The 21,624-nt window shown below is 45.8% G+C and overlaps 1 protein-coding gene across 1 annotated transcript; it reads right to left on the reverse strand.

Annotated features, from left to right (window-relative positions):
• Positions 1-283: 283 nt before the first annotated feature.
• Positions 284-21,219, reverse strand: SACK1F (scaffolding CK1 anchoring protein F). Its single transcript, XM_009475223.2, has 5 exons — positions 20,764-21,219; positions 16,840-17,007; positions 6,934-7,055; positions 5,075-5,787; positions 284-348 (listed from the first exon to the last, which is right to left on the reverse strand). The coding sequence occupies exons 1-5, from the start codon at positions 21,217-21,219 to the stop codon at positions 284-286; spliced, it is 1,524 nt and encodes a 507-aa protein (XP_009473498.2).
• Positions 21,220-21,624: the final 405 nt, after the last annotated feature.

The raw sequence follows: 21,624 nt of genomic DNA on the forward strand, positions 1-21,624 counted from the left end.
AGCTCTGAGACCAGTCATCACAGTTGTTTTTATATATAAAATATGCGTGCACACAGACACATGGACTAACACATTCATCACTAACCCTCGTTTTAGGGACTGACCATCCAAAGTCTACGCTTCACCCAGTAAATGTGCTTTAACTGGGGGTGCCAGGTGCATCCAGGACCACACAGTGGCTTGACAGACCACTGTGTGAGGACATGGCTGTAGATTCAAAATCAATCAAGAGGTTACTGTTCCAGCTTGTTCAGTCTTCAGTTCTCCAGACAATCCTTCCCAATCAAGATAACACACAGGTAGATTGTTTGTTCTTATCACTCATAGTGGATTTTGGACCCAGATTACCTGGAATGAAAAGAAGTTAAAAGTAATGTTAATGTTAAGTAAATAAGACCTGAATAAAGTTTGGACTCACACGTCAATCCTTTCTCGTTATTTACACATTGTATTAGGCCTACATTACTCTGCACTTTCTCGTGATTTTACTTCCTACTACTGTGAAATGAAGAGACATTAAAATAACAGCAAATTCAGAGTATACTGTGGAGAAAACCACTGGAGAAGTATTTCTGGGCTTTGGCCTGTACCCAGGCCAGCTTCAGTGTATTCTCAGGTCCCAGCTGGCACTGAAAAACAGTCTGGACATGACTTGGGGGGGAGGTTTTCCAAAGAGTGAGGGATAAAAAAAAAAAGTCAGGTCATTTTGTCCATTTCATCCCCACACATAGTCTTAGGAGAGGTTTTTTCATGTCCAGTTTTAAACATCTCAGTATTTCCACCATTTCCTTTGCAAGAGAAATCCCAAGGCCCCAGGGTCTCTCACTGAAGTGGCGCAGTATGCTGCCCCAATTTTTTATCATCTTAGGTTTTTTTCATTGATCACTCTATGGATTCCTTCTGCTCCCAGTATCTGTACTTTTCAATGCTTGCACTGCTGTCTGATCTCCTTCATTACAGCCAAATGTTGGTCTGGATGCCCCAGCATATTTTTTTCAAGCACTGTACTAAAGTGTGTTTGCATAGGCTTTTGCAAGTAAGGGAGCTCTGCTGTGCTCTGAGCTCAGAGAGGCTTACGTGACATATAGCCCAGGGCAGTACATACTGAGAGGGGCTGCCACGTGGCTTGCGGTCACTCTGAACAAGGGCAGACCCCACTCGTGTATTTCTACAGAAGGAAGGTATATGTGCATCTCCCAAGCAGTCGGAACCAGTGACCAGTACAGAGTGAGAACAGGGAGGGAAAACTGCCACAGGTCATGGTGACATCCTACTGAGAAGTCTCAGCCTTGCTGAGATGAGGGAGCTTTCAGCCCAAGCACTGTCTCTGAACTGAGCTTCAAATGAATAATTTTTCATGTCACTCTCTTGCTTGTGGGTATTTGATTAACATTTCCCTCACCTGTAGGTGATGGGGAAGAGAAGAGCTGTCTCCTCTCCCCCTCCTCCTCTCCAACTTCTTCTATACTGCAACTTCTTGATATCCACATGGGAGGCTGCACTGCAACGCCCCCCTCACTCTTGTGGCAGCTCTGTATGCTGCTGCCTCCTCCCCACATCTCCCCATGGCATTTCATTCGATCTATCTCCTGTCCCCCTGACCCATTCTGTATGTTACTACTAAGTTTATCATTACTCCTATCTCCTCACCACCCCTGTTCCCCTCCCTGTCTGTATTACATGCAAGACCCTCATGTTTACTTTCACAAGTGTCTGTGCTCCTCTGCTTAATCTCAAATCCCAACTCCTTTATTCTTCTCACTTTCTACTCTTGTCTTCTGACCTTTTTCTACAGATCCTGCTACAGTTAGAGCAAACACCCTCCTTGTATGTACCCAAAAACTTTCCCTTCTTTCTCTTTAGAACAGAGGCTGAAAATTCTAGTTACCACCTGTAACTGGCGCTGGCCAATGTATGGAGAAACTCAGGACGGCAGACCCTCCTGAATGAGCCCGCTTTGCTTCTTGCAGGGCAGAAAACAAAACAAAAAGCCAGCGCCTTCCAAAGGCACACAGCTTTCAAACCCTTGCAGCGTCTCCAGAAACTGCACACAGACGACAGTATCTTTGCTGATCACAGTCTGCCCAGCAGCAGCTTAAAATTAACAAGATTCTGGTCAGGTTCAGAGCTGCTGCTGTTGTGTTCCTAAGCGGGCAACAGTGAAATTCAAGAGTTGTGTCAATTTGATGATGTGGTTTTAAGAAAGCCTTGTAAGACAAAGCACAATCTCCATGCGGTGTGCTAGGACAACACCTCAGGATATTAATTTGGACACTTAGTTTGGGACATTACTATCTGTAGCCCTTGTGTTTTCCAGACTGCCAATTCTGACTTGTAGGTATCATTTCCTGGCACATAAATAAATTCCCAGTCAGATTTTCAGACTCTGTCACAGAATGCACTTTCATCCCTTCCTTTCCCAGTTTGGATTCTCTTCATCACCATTTGCTCTTACAAGACTGAACCTGACCTTTAGCTTGCTTGAATAATGTCTTTCAATTACTCTGCGAGCTACTTGGGGTGTGGATCTGGTCTCTCTATGCATTTGCAAGGTGGGATGTGTCTCTGTGGTACTCCAGAATTAATAGTGACTTTGGAGGATGTGTGCACAGGCAGGCCCACAGGGCTTAAGTGTGCTGTTTAGTCTTTACAAAAGGTAAGGGCAGCTATTTCAAACTGTGAAGCTCTGAATAATTGCATCCTAACCTGACTGCATACCAAGCACCTTCTCCCTCCTTCATTTCCACTTCTTACTTCCTTTCTGTCACCTAGAATCTCACAGCATCAGTTTTTATGAGACCTGCTCAAAGATAACTTAAACTTTTAAAATAAAGTCAGTCCTACAGTTACTCAAGAAGAAAGTGCCTCCTATTTTTATCTTGAAGCTGGAACTCTATTCCATGCCCATGTTCAAGAATTTTTTATTAAATCCTACTGAAGCATGTGCTACTGATCACGTAGCTGCAGGATCTTCTGTGGTAACTCATTTTTTCCCGCTTTCTCATGAGTCTCCATCTTTCTAATACACCCTCTATCATCTCTGTTCACATGCCATTTTGGGACTAGACTAGAGAAGCTTTCTCTCAAGAACAGTGATTCCATTCAAAAGCAACCCGCACTCAGTGATCTCCCTCCAGCCTTTTACAACACTGGATGACCTAACTCTACTTACACCATACCTCAAAAGCTGTGGAGTCTCCCATTGCCACCATGAACAGGCATTCTCAGTTTGCGTAAAACAAAAAATACTTGCATGGGCTCCTTGGAAAGACTTATCAGGTCAGGAAGAGCACAGCGGGAAGGGTGGTGCGCTGGACCTCTGTGCCCTCCCTGCACCTGTTCTCAGTTCTCCCTTCCCCTTTATTGAAAGAGGTGGCAGCCCTCAGGAAGTAGCTGTGGCAATAAATAAAACCTGAACATAATAGCATGATAGTGTCTTTGTGGAAATGGTCCAGACCAAGCATCAGACTGGCTGGCACAGATCCACTGTGTTAAAAGGAACAGGGACATCCCAGCTGCCCTGGCTGTGCAATGCCCCAGAAAGGCGCAGCACCTCGCTGTTCAGCTAGAGACATCAGTCTCTTTCGTGCCTTAATCCAGGCCTAATTTCATCATGACATTGCAGGAATGGCGGGCTGTCTGCTTTAAAACAGCTGACAGTGAGAAACGTAGGGAATCTCAGATACCGCGAAATGCTGACAAATCAAAGATTACACGATTCCCTACTTCTGTCACTAGAGGGTGGTGCAAGCCCTCAGGTCCGCTCCTCCGCGAGGAAATGCCCATACATCTCCCCATGGGTCTTCACGGATTTTGTTTTTCCTGGCTCTGAGGAATGGGGTCCAGCAGCACATAACTGTCTGTGCTCAAGAGATAAAGTGATTTGGAGAGAGGACCTCTTTAGACCAGGGTTTACTTCTGCGTCCCCAAATGCCAAACACGCATCATAAAATGGGTCTACTATAGTCTTAAATAAACTATCCATGCCTTCTTACAGTTCCCCTCCCTTGTGTTCATTTGGCATTTTTGAGTCTGTCCTTCATTCAGCCAGAAATATTTCTAAGAACCTAATCAATCGCTATTGTTGACCTTCCCGATACCTTGCCGTTCTTTTTAGTCTCAGGAAAATGTCTTTCCATTTCACATCATGGCAGTCTCAAGGGAATTCAGTCTCCCTACACCTGCATTTCGTATTCATCAGAGCACAGAATGTCTCTGGCCAGACAAGTTGAGGAGAAATTTACTCTCTGGAACTAGTTTATTTTCCTGCTGGCGCAGCTCACTGAGAGAGGAAGACAACCAGGCTGAGGAGTCCATAGATTTACTTCAATCAAAACATTTAAAATGTTGGGAAGTTAGCTATGAACTCATAAATTGGGAGAAATCTTTATCATTTGTGTCTTCAGCAGGATGAAGCCTTGGAATGACTTAGTGAAAATATCAATCACGCGTTAGCAAAGAAAGAAAAGTTGACATCTAGTACTTCTCCATAGCTTCTATTTTCACGGCCTTCTCCCCCATTTCAGAAGGTGATAAAGGAGCAAATTAAAAAGACTTCCACCCTCTCCTCCACTCCTTGCCCCCTCACCTCAACATAAACACATTTTCCTCTCTTCACCAGTAACTTGTCACGGTAAACACACCCGACTAAACCCAAATGAGGAAAGGAGAGGTTACACTGGAAATCTGTCTGTACCCCGCTAGACACTACAATAGTGAACATACTGCTGCTGTTTATTAGGGCAGTGCACTTCAAGAACTGCACATGCAATCTGTTTTACCCAAGGAGACATTCACCTTTCTCCCCCCCCGTCCCATACCCACTTGCTGACAAGTACAAGAAAACATTTACATGAGAAGTACCAACTTTACAAGAACACTGCCATTAAATTGCCTTCAACTTAAATTGCCTGTATCATTTGATACAACTTCTACTCTTCTTTGATTCCACTCATTTTAATGTAGAGGCAATAAGAGGATCTACTCACAGGTGCCTATATTGAATATGTTTGCACCAATCAACCAAACTCACAAGGGACAGAGCAGCAGAACATGCTGGTAGAAGAGGTTTTACCTGAGATGCCTCCAGTGCTCCGAACACTGGCATGGCCAATGCTGAGCCGCTCGTATTCCAGTTTCATGTTCCCAAGGTCTTCTCCTGAATGTCCTTCACTGGCAAAAGAATTGGCCTCAATGCTTGAGCCTGGAGACCGTTTGGCCTTGCGACCGAAAAGCCCACTGGCAAACCGTTTTCCTTGCTTTGAATTGGCCTGTGCATCTTCTTTCTTTGCATCTCGAATAGACTCTCTGGATTTGGATTTATTTCTCAGGTCCATCTGGAGCCGGGAGAACAGTTTCTGAGGGCTCCGATTCAGCTTGTTCAAGTTCTCCAAAGGTGGATCAATTTCTGGGAACTCTTGCTCCAGTGTGATTAGGTCATTCAGGAACTGATTTAACCGTTTCTTTGATTCACTTGTTTCCTCCTTTTCCATGTTCCCCTGATTATCCTGCCTGTGTCGTGAAGCCCAGAGCATCATATCACCACGGGTTGCCCCTGCCACTAAACCGTACTTGGGGTTAATGAACTTGCGAGCCACGGTGGAGGAATGAAGGCCTGGCTTCCCAATTCCAAGAAGGACTGGGTTAGCAATACCCAGTTCCTTGTAGAAATTAACTTCCTCTGAGATGGCATAGAGCTCGCGAAACTCAACGTCAAACATCTCCACCTGCTGTCCTGTCAAGACTAGCAGGATGTTTCTGTCAATGTGGGATGAACTCCATGTGAAGCTAAGAGTAGGAAACAGAACTGACATTAGATTTTTTGGGTGCATACTCGACGCAGCCCACCTAACAATATCTAAGACACTACATGGGAATATGTAGCATTGTGACATTTGCCCATATGTCCTTGCCAAGATGGGTCAGGATAGATACATGAAGCTCTTTATTATTGTTCTTCATTATGCATGCAGACCAGATCTGGAAGAACAGGCCCTAAAACTCTGACGGGCAGTTTACCCTTTTAAAAAAAGCAACACTGCATCAACAGGAGGAGTCTCTAGACTGAAAACCTCACTGAAGAGAACTGAGCATAGTGGCTGGTGGGGAGTCCTTGCAGACTACCACCTGATGCAGTGTGGAACTATCTCTAGCCCACTGAAATGGTCCACTAGCATGGGCATATTCCATTCTCTCAGGAGCAGCTTGTGCTCTATGCCACCTTGTCCTGGTTTCAGCTGGGATAGAGTTAATTTTCTTCCTAGTAGCTGGTATAGTGCTGTGTTTTGGATTTAGGATGAGAATAATATTGATAGCATACTGATGTTTTAGTTGTTGCTGAGCAGTGCTTACACTAAGTCAAGGACTTTTCAGCTTCTCCTACTGCCGTGCCAGCGAGGAGGCTGGAGGTGCACAAGAAGCTGGGAGGGGACACAGCTGGGACAGCTGACCCAAACTGGCCAAAGGGATGTTCCATACCATATGACGTCATGTTGAACAAAAAACTGAGGGGAGTTGGCCGGGGGGAGGGGCGCAGCGACTGCTTGGGAACTGGCTGGGCATTGGTCAGTGGGTGGTGAGCAATTGCATTGTGCATTTGTTTTGTATATTCTTTTATCATTATTGTTATTTTCCCCTCCTTTTCTGTCCTATTAAATTGTCTTTATCTCAACCTATGAGTTTTACCTTTTTTCCGATTCTCGCCCCCATCCCACTGGGGGGGAGTGAGCGAACGGCTGTGTGGTGTTTACCTGCCTGTTGAATTAAACCATGACAGACCTTCTCTGTCATCCCACCCCAATTCCTACAGATGCCACACAGATTACAGAGGCTGGGATAAGAAAGGAAATGACATGGGAAGAAGATTCTCAAGAAAAGCCACAAGCCATTCTTTACACAAAGAATGTAGCTTTGCCTTAAGTAAGAGCAACCCACCTGTATGATCCAGTGGCCACCTTTTCACCATCCACCAAAAGGAATCGGGATGCCAACGTGCCTCTGATCTTCCCTGCTGGCATGTAGAACCCAACTCCTGTCACAGAACGTACGCGGATATTCTAACAGGGAGGTGAAAAGACAAAATGTTGCAATAAATAGGGCAGAAAATTAGGTAATTGCCAGCTCCAAGTCTTAACATGTCACTCACATTATCTCACTACTTCTCGGACTACAGCTCATTTTGTATCAGCCACCAGAAATCAGAAGGGCTGCAGAAAGGAAAGCATAGTGCCGTAAGACCTGTTGTCATCCCCTGTCTATGCAAGTCAGTCCCCTCCGTCGGTATATAGCCCTGTCCAATAGGTCAGCATCTTTGTAACCCTGCCTGCTGTCTTCAGCTATTCATCTTAGCCCACTGACAAGACAATGCTTTCAAAATCAAATAATCCTCCATCTTCAGTCCTGTGCTGTAGCTCAGAAGGCCCAGCCCAGTTCAGGGGAATGAATCAGAGGAAGCTCTGAGTCACGTCTGCACTCTCTGAATCCCGATCCCTATTCCACGGCACTCATGAGCTCTTCTCCAGACTATGTTAGCCGGACCACAAAACCAAGGAACTTTGCAACACCTGCGCAGTGCGAAGGCCACAGTTACTTGGAGGGTAACGTATGAGACAGATCTGTATTAGGTTCTTTTTCTGTTTTGTTCTGATCCCAACAACACATGACTTGACAAAACCGGGCAAATTAGAAGACTGGACAATTTAGTTATTACAGAAGAGAGGAGGAAACAGTTCTGTTGCTCAAAACATAGATGTTTTCTATGTTGTTACAACAAAAGGAGAACCCCGACCATTGTCATTTTGCTAAGAATCCCAAACAGTTACAGTGTCCACCCAGATTCCCCACCGTTCAACAGAGAGTGAAAAAAACACAGAACTTTCTTTGAACAAAAGGAGTAGGGTAAGTGTCTCTCCTTTCAGCCAAGAAGAATTTCTCAAGAAGAGAAAGGAAAAACTTTTCATGAAATGAAAGGAAGTAGTTAGAAAAAGATAATACCTCTTCCCAAAACTCCTGTCTCACACCCTTTGGCCAGCAAACCTACAAGTAATAAAACAAAGCTCTACAGGGGACAGAGAAAACACAGATTTAAGGTTACATGATTTCTACAACAGATGTGTGCCTGCACATGCTATAAGAACATATTTGCACATTGGACTGAGTGTTATTATGCTCATGAGTCCTGGCTGCATGAGGCTGAATTGCCAAACAGGTATATGTACTGTCTAACATGAAAAAAAACCAGCAACAAAACCTCAAAGCATTGACTGTCAGTATAAGTTTAGAGAAAATTATCTTATCTCTCTGACACACAAATTTAGACCATTTTGTTCATTCCGCCATCTGTTTCCATAAGAATTCTTTAACAATGAAAAGCTAAAAGGTATTGTGATCAGCAGTAATAAACCCAGGGTTGGGAGTCAGATAGTCCCAAGTGTAATCACAGTTCTGACACCATTCCCTGTGATGTTCTGGGAAAGCCAATTCACCTTTGCCTCATTCTTCCCCCATCTGCAGAGCAGGAGAATCACGAGGATTTGGCTAATGCTAGCACAGCCTCAGATCCCACAAAAATCCCTATTATTATAAACCTCACTGTCAGCTTAAATATTGATAGGCTATAAAAATCTGCATGCAGGAATGAGTGATTATAAGAATGCAGATTTCTTTCAAAATACAGTTTTCTGAATAGAACTCTTACCTTTTGAATCTGCTCCTATTTTCCCCACTAAAATACAGCAGTGGCAGTACAAATTCTGACTAACAGTAACTGATGATACTACTATTTTGCATTCGTCTGTTGCTTGATCTGTCTGGAGTCCTGTGTGGGCATTAGCTAATTAATGCTCCCAATACTGCTGAAAGTATTATTACCCTGTTTTAAAGATGAGGAGCCTGAGAGAGAAAAAGATGAAGTGACTTGCCCAAGGCCTAGCAGTGAGTCATATGTGTGGGATGCTGAATGCAGGTTGGGTAGAGCGCATGAGAAAGGGTGCCCTTTCCAGTATTTAGAATAACATTTGTATCTGGCTGGCTGATCACCTGAAATATTTTTTTTTCCTTGCTGAGTAAAGCTGGATGTGGGATTTGCCAAATCATGGAATATTGACTGCAGGTGTCAAGAAGGACCTCAAGGACCTCCGTTCTTCAAATCAGTCAGCAGCTCTGACATGTCACATACCTTTGTGAATTAAGAAGTATTAGCCTGTGTGAGCAGAAAGTTTCTTAGCATGTAACAAGTGTGGATTTTATTGTTTGTATGTTATATCACCGCCTTTTGGTGGAAAGAAAGCACATTTGAATTTCTGCAGTAACTACACGTAACACTTACAAAGGCACAGAGGGGATAGAACCAAACAGCTGAACACATAAACCTCCTTGAACAAAGTAGGCACAGGAGTGCATAAATACATCTTGAAATGCGGAAAACAAGCACAAAGTCATATAAACATCGAGTCACTTAACAGGTTATTTGTATAATGTTTTCTGCCTTGAAGGATCTTGGAGCATTTGCAGACTGATATATCAAGCTGTACAGAGCAGGAACAAGCCTGGGTTCACGTACTGAAGACTACACAACAACAAAAGAGGAAAGGCAAATATAAATGAGGTGAGATTGCAGCCATTTTGGGGGGCCACTAATGTTACAGTAGTAAGAAATATTTTGGGTAGAGCACCAGTTAGTTCGCCAGATAGAAGTGATCCCTCCGGATCTGTATTCTTGCAGAAGCATGCTTAAGGTTTGTCATATCCTGGCTTATGGAAGCTGCAGTCTGCATTAAATTTCCACATTTCCTTTACACAGGCTTGCACCACTCCTCATCACAAGCAGTGACTAATGTCTCCCTGGCAGCAACTTACTACGGACTGGTAACACTCAAGCCTGACAGAGCATCCTAACACAAACAGTGAAGGAATCAGTCTTTCTTGCTTTATTGTGACGCACTTTTAAACCTCACCCTGAATCCACAGAAAGTTAAATTAGACCCAGTTTAGAAAGTCAGTAATAGCTTGTGTTGTGACTAACACTTAGTTGTCCCTTGACAGACCTGGGCAGCAGTGCCTACAAGCTGGGGTCAAGTAGGGTGAGATACACAAGACAGACCCTAAAGGCAAGTACTGCAAGTACTTCCACCAGGGAAGCCTGTGAGTACCTTCCCTCTTAGAACAACCACTGGTATACATGTTGCAAAGCAAGGAGGGATCTTTATTTCAAGTTGGGATGGATGGCATGAATGACCTCTATAAACTAACAGATGTAAAACAGATAAATGAAAGGCAACAGACAAAAGCGGTAGCTGGTAGATGACAGTGACTCAACAGCCCCTTACATTGACTGTGTTTTTCAAAATGCAGATATCCCCTTTCTGCTGTCCCTGGAAAAATCAGATCCCTTCAGTCAATAGCATCTGCTGGGGTAGCTCTTGTCTTCTGTTCTCTTATAACACTGCTTCACCTGAGCACAAGGCTGAGTGGGAGGCCCTAGATGCCTGTTATTTCCCACTCTAAAATCTTAGATGGAGGTTTCACAGAAGGGGGAAAGAGGAAGAGAGATATGGGATTCACGTGGACAGGACCACAGTAACAACAGACAAAGAATCTTTCCTATTCATGGTCTGCAAGGTTCTCATTTCTGGTGATCAGACCTCTAGGTCAGAGAGATGGGTGGTAGGTGCTCATCTTACACAGGGACACAAAAGCAGCCACAGTCTGGAAGCAGTCACCAAGTAATGCTGGAAAATACTGTGGACTTGTCCTATGTGTTTGCCCCAAACAGTTTTGGAAAAAGTATGCTTGTTGACAACACAGTAAAACTTGCAGGTAATCAAGTAGAATAGGATGGAATGCAGCTAGCTGGACCTGACCTGCCAAGGTCATTAGTGGGTATTATTTATCTGGGTCTTTGCAAAAAAAGAGCCTTGTAAGCCCCCATTTTTGAAAGTTCATAAACAACCTAGAAGAATTCTCTAACAGACAATTAAAAAAAGAACGGCACTGCATCACATCACATTCAGCTTCTCACTCACTTGAGTTTGGACTGGATGAGGAAAGCTCGGAGATAAAGACATGAAATATTGAAATGACATTCCAAAAATTTCTTAGGCAGAAACTTTTAAGAATTCCTGGAGTGAGGAGAGGAACAATGAAAATTACCATGAAGGTGAACTTCCTGCAGATAACTTATTCCCCGGGCTTGCTTGGAGCTCTAGGTGAACTCCCTGTCTTTGAGCAGGAGCATCTGTTACGGGGGTTTTCATTAGCAGAAGCATGGGGAGGAAGAGAACTCATCTAAAAACTGGTGAGAACACTCACCCTCAGGTCAACAAAAAGAGGACTGTGGGGCTATGAATTTTATATCTATGAGAACTTTGCTTCATTGTGATGTCAGAAGAACACTCTCGTGTCAAACATAACAGAAGTCTGGCAAACCATGTCCTGTAGGCTCAGGAAGCCATATGATTCACGCACAAGACACGCTCTTGCTAACATCCCAGGATGAATGTACCGATGGTTGAATTTAAATGCATTTCTAGTGATCTCTGGCCTTCAGACAAAAATTGAGTTTTTCTCATTTCATGCTTGGAGTCAGTAAAGAACTTTTTGTCTTTACAGAGTGAGGTACTGTCTTCCTACAGCAGTTTCCCTCCTGTGAGACTGTCAGCAGATCATGATACCTTGCCATCTCAAAATGATACACTAGCCGGGAATTATGTGAAAACGCCCAGCAATGTATGTAGAAAAAAGAGCAAAATCCAGTGTTAACAGCAAATCTCACTGTATTAGGACTGTTGAAGTATTCACTCTGCATTGGATGAACAGGGCAACGGAAACAAAAGCAGAGGGATCACAGAGCAATCTGAGCATCTGGTGATGACAGAAGACAGAATAAGCATCCTGACCCTGCAGCAATGACAGCCCATGGTAGTGTGTCATCTCTCTCTCTCTTTCCCTGGGATCAGAACTTGGCTCTAAACCTTAAAGTTACATCCCACATTGCTGCAACTTTCTGAGAAAAGCCATCCTGTAAATCTTGCACAAGCATTCCAAAGGAAAGGTGGGAAGAAGGGCAGGAAGGAAGAGCATGCAGTTCCTTTGCTGACAAACTGTGGCCCACTGATGAAAGTCTTTTAGAAGAAAGCAAAATGGTTACACCAAAAGGCACTGTAAGGAGAGAATGTTTTCCCTGTTGCTGAAAATCTGTAGAAGAAACTCAGACATCAAAGCAGATGTCAGGAGAAAGATATGTTATAAATAAGAAATGGGTGAATGATAGAGTTAACTGCATTACAGTTTCTCATTCTTCCTTAGCAATTCCAACATCCTCTGTGATCAAGCAATACAGGACAAAATTATTCTGCCTGAACAAGACCGGAGGCCCAGCTTGCTTTCCTGCTTTAATTCTGGGTCTTCAACATTAAAAGTTCAAATCAACCCTAGACACATTACATCAGTGAGGTAGGGGTGAGGGGAGTCCACAAGGGGAAGCTTTAACCTTGCTTGAGACAACTTGGGTATCTAAAGCCTGCTGTCGGGGGAATCACTATATGATGATTTCTGCCATAATGACCCAAGCAGCAGCATGGATACACCCAAGGCAGCCTTGAGCAGGATACTAAGAGGACATCTTCTTTGAGAGGCAAATGACCTGTTTCCCCTTACAGGAAGATTCTTCCCAGTCCTTCCATAGCACCATAGACAAGAATAAATTGCATTGACCTTAACAAGATTAACTAAAGCCTTTTTAGCCATACTGGAAAAGGAAAACAACAACCTTAAGGGGAATTTAAGATACAGTATGAGATAGCTGGGAAAAGAGGGGGAAAAGTTGAAGGACAACACTCTGTGGGCTGGAGTGAACAACTAGGTCAAAGAAGAGTATTAAAAGTTCTTCTCAGTTGACCTCCTTCAGCTCAGCTTGTATTTGGACTTTTTTTAGCTGAAGGAGTCTAGTGAAAAACATAGCAAGGGCTGCTGTGGGAGAAGGGAAGCACAGAAGGGACACAGAAGTGTTTTATCCTGCATTTGATAGCATCAGTTCAAACTATGCCTCTTTGGAAAAGGTGACCTTGTAATGCAACTAGGCTGCTGCAGGACTTAGTCACTGCTGTAGAATGCCACTGTGGTGACTGGTTTTGGAGTGTAAAGTCTGTGTAGATACCTATGGAGAAAGAGGTAAGAGGAAGAGCAGAAGGGGACTGCTTACTGTTTAAAGACAGAAAAGGCAGACAAAAAGGAACTCACCTCTCCAATAGCATTGTAACTTCTGCTAAAATGCCAGGGCATCTTTTCATTCACTCTATCCAGGAGTTAAAATATGCAGTACTGAAGTCATTATTCCTGCACATGATGACATGGTGAGAAAAGTACTGGAAAACAAGTACCACAGCAAATGGAACTACTGCTGTGATTTCACAGTTTTGTACCAAAGAGACTCGAGCCTAGGCCACAGAATACCCCTGAAGCTTGAAACAGGTCTATTATAATGATGTCTGTGTCTTGCTTTGAAAGACACCAGAGGAAAGAAACTTCCATCTCTGTTTTGGACAAAGATGAGAAAGCTGCTCGGCTGGATGTCTTTTTTGATGAAGAAGCCCAGAAACTCAGAGCAGAGTGGTAGTTCTCAGGAGCACTGTTCAGATATATGCAAGTCATTTTCGTCCAGATTTAAGATGGTTCTCCTAAAATGGTTAATATGAGCCTCTATAACCTTCAGAGCTTTTTGAGTTTCGGTTGTGGTTTTTTTTTTTTTTTTAACTATTAATTGTGTGTTTATGGAAGACCTGCCCTTCCTCCAGACAAAAAGACACTTTATTTTGTTTCAACTGCTCAGCAGAACCGTTGTCTCACAAGAGATGCGAGTCTTGCACCCTGTAGGTTGTTTCCAACCTAGCAACTTTTTCAGTATTTGGAACAAGTCTGTAGTAGTGACAGTGACTAAAAAACATGAAAAAAGCAAAGAATACAATACTAACTATAAACACACAAAGGATTTCAGTCTATATGTAATGGAATTGTTTGCGAACAGAGAAGGACTTGTGGGTGATGTGATAGCTGGAGGCCATCTTGGGCATAGTGGTCACAAAATGATAGTTTTCAATTCTTGGAGAAGTAAGGAGGGGGGTCAGCAGAACTGCCACCTTGGACTTCCAGAGGGCAGACTTTGGCCTGTTCAGGAGCCTGGTTGACAGAGTCCCTTGGGAGGCAGTCCTGAAGGGCAAAGGAGTCCAGGAAGGCTGGACATTCTTCAAGAAGGAAATCTTAAAGGTGCAGGAGCAGGCCATCCCCATGTGCCCAAAGACAGGCCGGCAGGGAAGAAGACCCCCCTGGCTGAACAGAGAGCTTTGGCTGGAACTCAGGAAAAAAAGCAGAGTTTATGACCTTTGGAAGAAGGGGCAGGCAACCCAGGAGGACTACAAGGATGCTGTGAGGTTGTGCAGGGAGAAAATGAGAAGGGGCAAAGCCCAACTAGAACTTAATCTGGCTACTGCCATAAAAGACAATAAAAAAATGTTTCTATAAATACCTTAGCAGCAAAAGAAGGGCTAAGGAGAATCTCCATCCTTCATTGGATGCAGGGGAAAACATAGTGACAAAGGATGAGGAAAAGGCTGAGGTACTTAATGCTTTCTTTGCCTCAGTCTTTAATAGTCAGACCAGTTGTTCTCGGGGTACCCAGCCCCCTGAGCTGGAAGACAGGGACAGGGAGCAGAATGAAGCCCCCATAATCCAGGGGGAAATGGTTAGCGACCTGCTACACCACTTAGATGCACACAAGTCTATGGGGCCAGATGGGATCCACCCAAAGGTACTGAGGGAGCTGGCAGAGGTGCTCACTGAGCCACTTCCCATCACTTATCAGCAGTCCTGGCTAACCGGGGAGGTCCCAGTTGACTGGAGGTTAGCAAATGTGGTGCCCATCTACAAGAAGGGCTCGAAGGAGGGTGTGGGGAACTACAGGCCTGTCAGTCAGACCTCGGTGCCTTGGTTATGGAGCAGATCGTCTTGAGTGCCATGATGCGGCATGTACAGGACAACCAGGTGATTAGGCCCAGTCAGCATGGGTTTATGAAAGGCAGGTCCTGCTTGACTAGCCTGATCTCCTTCTACGACAAGGTGACCCACTTAGTGGATGAGGGAAAGGCTGTGGATGTTGTCTACCTAGACTTTAGTAAATCCTTTGACACCATTTCCCCCAGCGTTGTTCTGGAGAAACTGGCTACTCATGGCTTGGATGGGTGTACTCTTTGCTGGGAAAAAACCCGGGATGGCCGGGCCCAAAGAGCTGTGGTGAATGGAGTTAAGTCCAGTTGGCAGCCGGTCACGAGTGGTGTTCCCCAGGGCTCAGTACTGGGGCCAGTTCTGTTTAGTATCTTTATCAATGATCTGGACGAGGGCATCAGGTGCACTCTCAGTGAATTTGCAGAGGTCACCAAGCTGGGTGGGAGTGTTGATCTGCTGGAGGGTAGGAAGGGCTCTACAGAGGGATCTGGACAGGCTGGATCGATGGGCCGAGGCCAACTGTATGAGGTTCAACAAGGCCAAGTGCCAGGTCCTGCACTTGGGTCACGACAACCCCATGCAACGCTACAGGCTTGGGGAAGAGTGGCTGGAGAGCTGCCCCACAGAAGAGGATCTGGGGGTGTTGGTCAACAGCCGGCTGAATGAGCCAGCAGTGTGCCCAGGTGGCCAAGGCAGCCAATAGCATCCTGGCTTGTATCAGAAATAGTGTGGCCAGCAGGACTAGGGAAGTGATCATCTCCCTGTACTCAGCACTGGTGAGGCCGCACCTCAAATACTGTATTCAGTTTTGGGCCCCTCACTACAAGGATACTGAGGTGCTGGAGCGTGTCCAAAGAAGAACAATGAAGCTGGTGAAGGGTCTAAAGCACAAGTCTTACGAGAAGCAGCTGAGGGAGCTGGGGTTGTTTAGCCTGGAGAAAAGGAGGCTGAGGGGAGACCTTATTGCCTTCTACAACTACCTGAAAGGAGGCTGTAGCGAGGTGGGGGTCGGTCTCTTCTGCCAAGTAACAAGTGATAGGATAAGAAGAATCAGCCTCGAGTTGCACCAGGGGAGGTTTAGATTGGATATTAGGAAAAATTTCTTCACCAAAAGGGATGTCAAGCACTGGAACAGGCTGCCCAGGGAAGTGGTTGAGTCACCATCCCAAGAGGTATTTAAAAGACATGTAGATGTGGTGCTTGGGACATGGTTTAGTGGTGGACCTGGCAGTGCTAGGTTGATGGTTGGACTTGGTGATCTTACAGGTCTTTTCTTTTCCAATCTAAATGATTCTGTGATTCTATGAATGAGATCCTACTGAGGCTGCTTCTGCCAGCCAAGCTAGGCTGACTACTCTGCTGTAGTGCATGCACTATAAGAAGGTATACTCTGATGTTCTCAGGCAAAGGAGAACTACAAGCTCATTCTCTCCCAGATGATCACTGGTAGATAGGAAAGTCTTGATTTCACAGAGTATATGTGTCCTATAACTGGGATCCAGAGCTACTTTGAACTCTAGTTTGAATCCTTGCATAGGAGACCCACAGGAATTTCCTCAGACAATTTTCTTCCCAAACAGGAATTTTTAGATCACAAAAGCTAAGGAACTACATAGACCCCTGTCTCAGGTGAAAGGCGAAAACCCCAAATATTTCCTTTCTCTTTCCTTCTGTATTAGCAAGCCACTCTCTTATGCCTCTATGTTCCATCAACCCCTGTCTAAGTACTGTGATATGACTTGTGTAAGAGATGTGTTTGCCTGTCCAAGTGAGTTCCAAGATTCATTACAACTGAAAAAGGCCACTGATCTGCAGGACATAATGGTTCAGTATTGAATATCTTACCCGGATCTGCAAGTCGCTGAGGTCAAGGCATCTGCACATTTCCAGGAAGAGCTTCACACTCTCCTCATCTAGGATTATATAGACTGGGATCCAGCGCTTATATGCTGCATCAACAATATCGCGGAAGATGTCCCGGTCTGTAAATACATCCATGACCACTGCAATAATCTGGAAACAAGAAGACAGTAGACAGACAACTGAATAAAATATTAGGAACTGAAAGGGATGCCCATCACACTGGTGCAAAATAAAAGACAGCACTGATACCAGAATATGGAGGAGGAGGATATAGGGGAGGCAAAAGTACAGGGATGTACATGCCCAAGCACTACCAATAATCTTGTAATTTTCTGGCTTGGCTCCTGCTGCACTTTGGAAGGAACTTAATAAATGTCTTTGAGAGTTCTCCTTGTTCTAGAGGAAGATGGCTTATTTCAGCAGCCTGAGGAATGCCAAAGCCAAATACCTAGTTTCTCCTCTGTATTGTGAAACTTTCATTGCCTCTGTAAGGATCCACTTAAACAAAGAACAACACTGAAAATAGATTGAAAAAGAAGAGTGAAAACCACAGCTCTAACACTTTATCAGAAGGTGAGTAATGGAAGAATGAATGTGCAGAGGAATCAGGGCCTAAATCCTCAGCCATGGTGCATAGTGCAGACAACAAGAATTTTATTTTCCTTTTTTCCCAGTTCCCTGTGAGAAGTCTGCTCTCAGGGTTGGCTTTGTGAGGAATGTCTTATGGAACTCAAACATAAACACCTCATATTTGTCAGGAAGGGACTGGAGAGTGTGTTCAAGATGTGGCGGCAAAAACGATTGTTCCCTCTCTTCACATGTACATTTTTTTCTGGTATAAAACTACCCCCTCTTTCCAGGCATAGATTTTACATAAAAACAAAAGCTTGCACTGACAGGACAGACAAGCCTGAACATTCATAGGATGAGTAACAGCAAACCCAAGAAGGTTATGGGCAACTTTAATTCTGATCTTACATATTTTGTCTTTCTCTCCCTTTCTGTACCTTTTACATCAACTACTGGTTTCCTAGTCCTCCTGAGAAACATCAACTTGCCAGGTCAGAGCTCTCATTCTGACAGTATGTTGTGAATAGAGTTGCCTAAATTTTCATTTTGCAGGTGCTGGGGTCACAGTGACGAGCCAGGCTGTGCTGGGACAGCACGTACAGGTGTGAATGGAGCTGAAGACTGGATTAAACAGTAGGGTTTTCTTCACCTGAAGTTTGGAAGAGGTGCAGCTCAAGTTGCAGGAGCCCCCAATGGAAGGGGGAATAATTCTCACCAGACACCTCTTTCCTTTGAAAAATGCCCTTGAACAAATTGCTTTTGGGAAAGTGATACCACAGTAAATGTCCCCTACTGTGTTTGCTGAGTCTCTGCTTGTACGGCCAACAACAACCAACACATCTGCCCGTCAGGCTCCTTCTGTCAACAGTGCTTACACAAGGTTTTCTTTGTTAGAAAAAGAAAAAAAAAAGCTGACATTGTGTTTATGCTCATCATTAACATGTAGGTTCCTGATACGGGTGAACTATGGTGGGGCTACATTATAAACTAATAGTTAGTCCCTTGATAACTTCTGCTAGGCAGAACTGGATTTCAGATCCTGCCTTGGTTCTCACTTCCCAGCACAAAGCAGCGAGATACAGGGAATGTTACTTGAACCTCTGAAAATTAAAATACAGTGAACTTGTGCCACTTTATTCCTGAGCAACTTCATAAACAGGCAGATTATAATTAAAGGCATGAAGAGTTCATGCATTAATTCAGGCCTGTTATGCTCCCTCTCCCCTCCACACACTGTGGTATGGATGCAGTTATTTAGGAGCAAGGATGCCAGATAATATTCATTTGAAGTAAAAACATCCACATAGGGAATTGATCAAGAATAGATACCAGAAGCGTGAATTTGTTTTCCTTCCATCCCCTCCATTTGCAATGAGTCCAATGACTGCAGAGGTTACGCCACATCCTGGACAGACCATTAATTGTTAGTACTGGCCTTGCAATATGAAGGGATGATTCCCTCCAGGCTTTGGGGCCCTGGGTCAGTTCAGGCTTCTTTCTTTGCAAGACTGTGGACCAAATCCATGAAAACTGCTCTCCTGTATGAAAATCAGATGAGCTGCCATGCAGATGGCACTTGCAAGCCAGCAAAATATGAGGGGGGCAACCCCACTATTGGTATGTTAGTCTTCCCAAACCTCTGCCACAGCTGGTGATCCATCAAGATTACCTAGGAGCATTCCCAAATACAGCAAGTCAGAGCACGAGTGTCTACTCCTGCAAGAGGTTTTCCCCATTCCTCTACCTATCCCAGGGATAACAACTTATCTATAGGGCCCATAGGTGTGCCTAGCTCTTCATAGGTATTTACAGATTGGCAAGTATTAACTTGCCAATCTCATTGCAGCAAGGTAGCTTAATTAACATATGTTTGTAAAACACTGATGATAAGCCACCCACAAACATGTGCCACATATTACTAGTATCTGTTTAGACCCCCCGCCCTCAAAAAAACCCCAAAACAACCAAAACCTACTCTCATCTACTGAATGAAAAGCTGCTACCTGGAAATTTTTTTTGCCAGGGCCAGCTCAGCTGGCCTCAGTTTCATAGGTAACAACGGGCATAGTTATCTACGAAAAGGACCATTAAACACTTAGGTGGCTGTTAAACATGAAACCACCTTCAGGCTGGGAGGGGCACAGTTTGTCAAGTCAGTGAAAAAATAAAAATCTACAAAGGAATTGATTACTTTTAGGTGCCAGGCACAGATATCGAAAAAAGCAAAGTTTCCCTGTCCTTCCACAGTCTGTAGCGGCATTTGCAGCAGTGCAAAGAGGATGTGAAGTCGCACTAAATCGGAGCGTAAGCATTTTACAGCTCCTGGCTCTTCTAAACAACTGATCACAGCAGTTGCTGAACAGGATTATGGTGTGTGCATGTATTTCTGCGAGCAGGGAGCTGAGGAGATCACCTGCTGGATTAATGCCTCTCTGGAAAGTTTTCTGTGTTTCCCAGCAGATTTGGTTTTAACAGGTATGCAAAGGTTGTGTGTATAGTGTGTGCTGGGGGGGAGCGGGTGGAGGATGGAATAACTGCTGAATTAGAAAGCAGAAAAAACAGAAAGCAGCAAAACTAAGAGCAGGAATGAAGTGTCTTATGCTGTTATCCCCTTTCCCTAGGGGGGATGTCAGCTCTGAAGGGGACTATTTCCTGAGTGGTCTTCCCTGGAAACTTCACCCAGACCTAGAAAAACCTCGTCATTGCCCCCTACCTATTCAACGCAAGTTCTTGTAGCGTCACAGCTGGTTTGTGTTCTTGCCAAAGGTGCCCTGTCATCACTAACAGTCCTTTCCAGCCAAAGATAAACAGGAGGAGCAGCCACATATTGTCTGGACTCTGGCTGCTTGCAGTCCAGGCTGGATGGTGCTGGGACCACAAAAAATAAATCTCCCAAAAAAACACCACCCCATAAACAAACTCGCTGCCCTGTGTTTAACCAGGGATACCTGCACGTACAGGCGGGGTGGCTGGCACCGCATCACGACCTGTCTTCCCCTGAGCCAGTGAATCCCAAAAAGCAAAACATGGGTATAAAACCCCAGTTTGGGGGGGTGCAGGGGTTTAACCCATCAGCTGTGGCAAACAGTAATGTGACCAGCAAAAACTGCAGAGAAAGCCCTACCGGGTGGATGGCAACCAGCTGGAGGGCCAGCGCGCTCCTCCCGCTTTGGAGGGGGCCAGCGAGGAAAGCCCGGCCGTGGCGGGCTCTCGCCTCCCTTCCACCCCACATGCTCCCCAGCCGGGCCCTCTGCCCGGGTGCCCTCGGCCCAGGCGTGAAGGCGGGCAGGGGTGGCCCGTCGAGGGCGCCCGCTTCGTGTGGCGGCTGGACCCTACCTTCTGCGCCTGCTGGATCATCTCCCGCACCACCTCCTTCAGGTGGGGCACGCTCTCCTCCTTGCGGGGGTGCGTGAAGAGGGCCACCCGGCTGATGCCCCGGTAGAAGGTCTTGTCGGTCCAACCCAAGTCCAGCGGGGGCACCTCCGTGTCTGAGCACTCGGGCCAGTAGGCCAGCGAGAGAGTCTTGCCGCCGGGCCCCCGTACCACCTTGCCGCCCTCCCGGGGGTCGTCGTATCCCCGCCAGCTGCCCCGCAGGGCCTGCAGCTCCCGGCTGGAGAGAAAGTCGCGGAGCTGCTCCTTCCTCAGCGCCTCCCGGTAGGCCTCCTCGCCCTGGGTCACCAGCGCCTCCAGGGCCCGGCGCTGCTCCTCGCTGTAGTAGAAGCGGGCCTGGGCCTCCGTCACCTTCTCGTTGACATGCGACTCGTCCAGCAGGAGCACCTGGGACTCCGCCATGCTGCCGGCACCTGCAGCGCCGGCTGGGGAGGCTGCGGAAGGAGGGAAAGGCAGAGCCGGGACCGCCTCACCTGGCCTGCCCGAGCCCGCCCCGACGGGTGGGGCGGCCGCACCGCCCTGCGCCGGCGCCTCACGCTCCCCTGGCTCCCTGGGGACACGGCTGTCCCCTCTGTTCTACCCTTCTCCCAGACCTGCACATGTCCCTGGCCCCCAGGGGGACAGGGGTGGCCGGCCCCCAGGGGGACAGGGGTGGCCGTCCCCCCGGCATGGGCAGGGCCAGAGTCCCTGACCACAGCGCTTGGAGGAAAGCCAGGCCTGGGCCGCGGGTGGATTTTGGGGTGCAAATGCGAAAGTCTATTTAAGAGGGTTGTCCCCCCCTTTTTTCAGATGTGGCAGCCACCTGAG

The sequence above is a fragment of the Nipponia nippon genome, unplaced genomic scaffold, assembly GCF_047370975.1.
Source record: "Nipponia nippon isolate SJK-2023a ecotype South Korea unplaced genomic scaffold, ASM4737097v1 scaffold_3, whole genome shotgun sequence".
In the NCBI taxonomy this organism is placed as follows: domain Eukaryota; kingdom Metazoa; phylum Chordata; class Aves; order Pelecaniformes; family Threskiornithidae; genus Nipponia; species Nipponia nippon.